This window comes from Plasmodium inui (genome assembly GCF_000524495.1).
Source record: "Plasmodium inui San Antonio 1 unplaced genomic scaffold supercont1.68, whole genome shotgun sequence".
Lineage (NCBI taxonomy): Eukaryota > Apicomplexa > Aconoidasida > Haemosporida > Plasmodiidae > Plasmodium > Plasmodium inui.
In genome coordinates this window covers 25512-32007 of record NW_008481902.1, presented here as the reverse complement: position 1 = coordinate 32007, position 6496 = coordinate 25512, and the positions used below count along the sequence as shown (strand labels likewise).

Here is a 6496-nt window from a genome sequence, read left to right as displayed (position 1 = left end):
GGGAGGCCGCCATGCTGATTGAAGTCAGTCCCTTCATCATGAGATAGGGTGTAGCCCCTTAGTCAATTCTCTATAAAGGGATACGTTAAATCTGAGAAGCAGCGGCAAAGAAGGAAAAAAAGGAAAAGAATTGTACTATTATACAGTACGTGTCATGTCATGATACACCATGTGGGAAAACTGTGGCGTTTCAGACATCACATATGGATTTATCGGAAAGTGTAACAATTAATCTTAATTTGCACACAGGCGAAAAATGATATATAGATACCGCATCTAAGGCACCCTTATAGCCCTCCGTTAACCATGTTTTTCTCGGATAAAAGAGGATATTTAAAAATTCTCCGTTTTTTTCTGCTTCCGGTGTTGTGTTTTTTCTGATTAGTTAATTCTCGTCTTTTGTTGATCGTGAACTGCTTCAAGCATTTCTTGAAACTATTTTTTCGCCCTATAACAGTAAACACAAGTGTAGTTATCCTTCGTTAATAATGCGGAACGGGAGGCCTCCTTGCGCGAAGAAAAAAAAAAGAATTGGAACAAATTAAGTATAACATATATCATGTGGTGTCATTGGACTGTATAGAAGGCGTATATTATGGGATTTAATTTCGTTCGGAAGAGTGCCTCCTCCTTGAAAGCATATGGGCGCTCCATTATGTATAAACGCATCTCATGCACTATCGAGATATGATGAATTTTGAAAAAGTACCCTGTTGACATGAAACTTCGAATTATGTCAACCCCACGAAATATACTCCTTCCTTCTATATGATATGGTATGTGACATCACAATTAAGAATGATGTACAAGATAGATTCATACTCAGATACAATTTTCTGGGGATTATTTTATGCAGCTCAAGCTAAGGAGAAGTCACTGCGTAACTTTTATATTTCGAGCGACATAACAACAGGATGCTAAACGAAAGCGCAGAATCAATGAAGTGTAAAAACCTGTTATGTTGCGGAGAAAAAATGTTTCCCCCATTTGAGCCTTTTTTGAAATTTTCACAGAGCATCACGTAACGAAGCATGCGACAAAACATAGAAAACAGAAACGCTTTACAGTGTGCCATATTTTCCTGACTACTATGTATATTTTACGATTACTCTATGTACAACTAATACTAAAGTTCATCGAAAGAAATGGATCACAAGAAAAGAATCCGTACAAATATATTCTCTACGGAATACTGAGTAATATGAAACAGTCCGCCAAGGTACTGTCCGCATCCTGTGAAAAAGTCATTTCTTATTATTCTTCACTTGTTCATTACGTAACTGAATCTATTTTTGTGGACATTTTGAAGGACGAAAAAAGGAGTGATGAGTTGTATTATAGAATTGCCACCCTGCAGGGGCGGCGGTAACATTATGTGGTTTATGGTGTAAATAGTAATATGTAATCTGTATTATATTTGAATGTTCAGCTGACAGTTTATATTCTTTTGATGCGCAAAGCAATTAGTTGGATGATCAATGGTCCTTAGTACACCAGTTGTCGTGTTCTATAACGTATAAGGTGTAGCATAATAGGAAATGTACATTTACGCAGAATTCAATTTTAGCATAGTGAATGTGGATAGAATATGTACCCTCGACAATTTTGAACAGCATAGGGACTTGCAATTACATGAGGATAATGTAACAAGAATTAGGGGTGGAGACAATTCCTTTTCATAATATAAAACGGGTGAACATTTTCCTCTGTCATCCCATGTATGTATACCCCACAATCTGTACAAATAGAAGGCTGCATTCTTTCCTTTTTTTTTTTTTTTCTATCCCTTCCTCTTTACACTGAGATGTGTTTCTGACCTAGTTTGCAAGAAGGAACTGCACGGACAAATATTGACAAGAATAGATGTGGTTATACGGGGCGACTGCCAGTAGCCGTATTACAACTCAGAGCAATAGGGTGGACAAGGACAAAGAGACCATTACTAATTATTTATGGGAAATGTGGAGGTGGCTGTTAACATCAGATAATTCTATCCCCAGGCAGGGGTGATGGATAAAATGTGTTTTAAACAGCTGGACGGTACAAGTGTGTTCGCGTCACCACACGAATTGCATGGCTTCATTGGTAAAGGATACCTAAATCCGCCGTTGAGACATTAAATATTATGCTCTTTACATAAAACTTCGCGAACAGTACTTCTTGCCTCATCAAGGAGTACATGAAGGTTGTTGCCGCATATGAACAGAATGAATTCGGAAATGAGGAAAGCGTCGACGTGCAAATATCCATTTATTTTAATAAGAAGGTTTTAGAAAATACACAGCACCAATATGCGCTGCGACACTCATATCACTTGTGTTTGTTCATGTAGTACATAAGTAATGCGTATTAATAATAATTTCTGTGTGAAGATCACATTAATAATAAATGTTTTCCGCGTTATACAAACTTCTTCCGTAGCGACTTATAGTAATGAAAGGATTTTTAATTATTTATAGGAATCTGAGGGAAGCGAGTTTTAATATGGCATGCATTGTCTATACGTCTATCTAATTTTAAGACACTGACACGAATTTAAATATACAACGAAGATGAGCACTTCATATAATCCATTATGGATAGGACTACACTGGACGGAATAGAAAAAAGAAGAAAGTGGGGGAAAATATGAAAATATGAAGACATCAATTCCATGGGAGCTGTAGCATTCGTGTAAAATTACATATTTGAAATATGTTCCCTCTTCGTATTCATGATGAAAATCGTTTCTGTCTGTTGACGTTTATGTATGGTCGCATTTTATGCATGGAGAAAGGAAAGAGCAAATAGAAGGAAATGCAGGTACTGCGGTGAGTGATAGGCAAACAAGAATTCTGTGGCATCTGTCCCTTGCAGACGCGTTCTCCTCGAAGCGTGCATGTGCGTTCTATCTAACACTAAGGGAACATTCTACTATGAGTAAGATCTTATGTTTATTGAGAAGCATTACTTTTTTCGCGATCATCTTCCTGTTTAGTGCAACCTTTATAGTAAACCTGAAAAGTTAGTAAGAATGGAGGGGCATATTTATATGACTGCACACATTAGTAATTTTTCCTTGACCCTTACAATGGTACATATACATATATATATCCTTGTGTTGTCATATTATCTTGATAAGTGCCTTAACGCTAATGTATCTCTTCTAAGTAGTTCCCATAACGCAGACGTCACATATTCGTGTAGTGGAATGGGTATTGTACATTATAATAACCCACATATTAGAATATAGTGCTCATTTCGTACACTTCCTGAATTTTACGGGAGGGTTTATTCCGGAATACTTTGCATAATTCCCTTGCCTTTTTTCTCTCTTTTTTTTACTTTCTGATACATTCTGCTATGCTTAAGACGTCGTTTATTGATATATACTCATTGCAGCATGAGATTATGCAGGCAAACTAGAAGTGGAGGTGACACAAAATGCTCTTTCAGGATACAAAATTGGCTACAATTAAACAGAAGCTGTGAAAGATATTTCTGCTAAGTATTCAATTAATAATTAACTCAAGAAGTTTATAGTTATCTATTCTGATAACACGGCGCTCATTCATGTGAATCTGGTATTCTCTTAAAGCATATACGCTTCCGGATCCTGGGTTCTAAGATCCACAGAGCACCTTATCATAGTTTTAATGGAACTGTTAAATGTATCACTACATCAGTTTAATATTAGATAAGGAAGGAATCCATTTTGAATAAAGAGATTCGCTAAATAGGAGGAATTATACGGGTGAATAGTAAGAATTAAGCATTCTTCCCTGTACCATAAAATGTGCGGAGGACAAGATATTGCAATAATTATATTTAAGAGTTCCTCTTGTCCGGTTACAGGAGCCGTCGACTATTAGGAATGTGCTAAGACGGTTTGATTAAATTGGTCGAGACGATTACTTATTATGGGCAAAATTTAACAGGGGAGGGAACAGAAAAATACGAGTATTACTTGCGTATGTAAAGCAGAAGAGCATAGAGCGCAATCAAAGTATGTCAATCAGGAGCAAACGAGAATCGATACGGAATGACGAAAATCATGATGCATGAATTTATTGTGATTATCCCCCGATAAATATAATAACCCAGGGAGCAAAACTAGTGAAGGAGTCCTGAGGGTGGTTATAATATATTACAAGGAATACATCATAGAGATTAGGAGAAAATTCAAGTATAGACTCATGAAAGAAAACTAAAAATAACGAATATGTGTGAGTATAACCGACTTCTCCATTCTGCATATCATGAAATATAATAAACTAAGGAAGAAACATACAACATACTTCATTTCGAAAGGTTCTGCCAAATTACCTTGTGAGTCTCAACTGAGAATACATCAGTTTTAAGAAGCATAACAGCCCTGTTCGCTGAAGAAATACACATAAGGTACATGCCTCTATACATTGATACCATCTATTGATAACAATCTATGTCTTGTTGACCTCTTTACACCTGACCATGGAACATATACCCATGGATATACATACAAATATGTATATTTTTTCCCTTCTATATGTGGGATTAATTCATGAGTCATAAAAATAAGAAATGTTAACCTGGGGAATTATGATGTCCATCTGGCGTCATAAAGGAAAAGGCTACACAAAAACACCACCAGAACGAAAAAGAATAGTACGGATGGTTAAACATCTTTAAGCAGAGGGAAAACGTAATTACCAGTATATGCTGATTCAAATTAGAAGATTGTTCATTTGGCATAAAGATGTGCCCCCTTAAATTACACAGTTGTTCATGAGGGGTTTCATCTATGCATATATAAAGGGAGTATTGGATTGTTGAATTTGAACTGGTATAATATGAGTTCTAATTTCACATTGAACTTTAATTGTATGTTGCATACGATTGAGAGGGCTGCTATACTGTTTAAATGTGTCTATGCCTTCTTGTGAAAACCCCTATGAGTGCAATGGAATAAAGATATACACATTGGATGAGTACCGCATAAAATGGTGAGCCGCTGTGCTTATATGGTTTCCTTTATAGTTACATTACTTTTGTGAATGCGTCCTTATGCGCCATCCTCTTCGTTAGTGTGTTCTCTGATGTTTTGATATTTTCACCAGTATCCCCCCGCATGTTGCATTCTTCCTGTCTATGTTTTTTTCCCGTTTCTACATTTTTATAAGTATGTTAATTCATATCCCAGCTTCCTTACATATCAGTTCCCATGCCGCATAGTGCCTGTCGATGCGCCTTCGTGTTGTATCACCCCCATGAGTCTGTTTTATCAAGTTTTTGCACTTTTATGAGAGTATTTTTTCATGGCGCCCCTTCCCTAGATATGCGAGTTCATGTGGCCTAATTTCGCGAATGTTGTTTCACGTGGGGTAATTTTGCCAACATAGTTTCATGCGGCCTAATTCCGCGAATGTGGTTTCATGTGGGGTAATTTTGGCAACATAGTTTCATGTGGCCTAATCTTGCCAACGTAGTTTTAGGTGGCGTAATTTTTCTCGGACGTGGCTTCATGTGGTTTTTTTCCCAAAGTCTTCTCATGTGGATCAATTTTTTGCGGGGTTCCCTTCATGGGTTATACCGGTCGCACGCGCGGTGTTTTGTTTGGCTTTATTATATATATTTCTCTACTTAATTCTTTCATGAGGATACACTTCTTTGCGGCATTTCTTTGACGAAAATTCTTTGGAGATTTTTTTTATGATGACATTTTTGGTAGCACCTCTATGAAGATACCACTTCCCCTGGCATTTGTATGAATATGCCTTTTTCTGCTGTATTTTTATCACGATTCTTTTTGTGTAGTTTTTTCATCATGTTGCATCTCTTCTCCTGCATTGTTATGGTGTTCTCCCTCCGGATGATTGTGTTCTTGTGGTGTTAGTTCACTGTGATGTGTACTGTTTCGCCGCGGCATCGTGATTCCTTTTCCTTGTGTGGCATTTTTCTAACGATGCTTATATCTGGCATGTCATTATAATAATGCTTCTTTGTGTTACGTTTTCGAATACCTACATCGTTCCGGTTGCGTTAATATAAAGATGTTCGTGTGTGTGGCATTTTTTTCAGGATGATATTTACTGTTGCATTCTTATGAAGTTCTGTTCTTTTTATGATGCTGCATTGTGAGGTATCTTCTTTGTGGGGCATATTTTTTCCCAAAATTCATTTTACCGCGTTGTACTTTTAATATATCCTTTCGCTCGCCATTTCTATAGAGATTGCTTCCTCTGTCGTGTCACTATTAAGATTCTTGTTTGTGCTGCATTTCCTTTCTGCCGATAGTTTTCTATTTGGATGCCCCGATGAGGTTTCTCGTGCCACGTCATTGTGAGAATTTTCCTTTATGTGGCATATCTTTAACGAAGATTCCTCTTACCGCGTTATCTGGATGATATTCTTCTGTTTGACTGTTTTATAAAAATGCCTTTTTTTTTATCATGTTATTGCGATGGAATTTCTTCGCGAGGCATTCTTCTTATGAAGATATTTCTGTTCCGCGGCATTCCTTATGATCCTATTCTCT

At 37.0% G+C, this 6496-nt stretch overlaps 1 protein-coding gene across 1 annotated transcript; it reads left to right on the top strand.

Annotated features, from left to right (window-relative positions):
* Positions 1 to 1090: 1090 nt before the first annotated feature.
* C922_05408 (hypothetical protein) lies at positions 1091 to 2332 on the top strand (the record flags this gene model as incomplete). The annotated part of the gene is made up of 2 exons (XM_008820979.1): positions 1091 to 1365; positions 2155 to 2332. 2 exons carry the CDS (start codon positions 1091 to 1093, stop codon positions 2330 to 2332), a joined length of 453 nt encoding a protein of 150 aa, XP_008819201.1.
* Positions 2333 to 6496: the final 4164 nt, after the last annotated feature.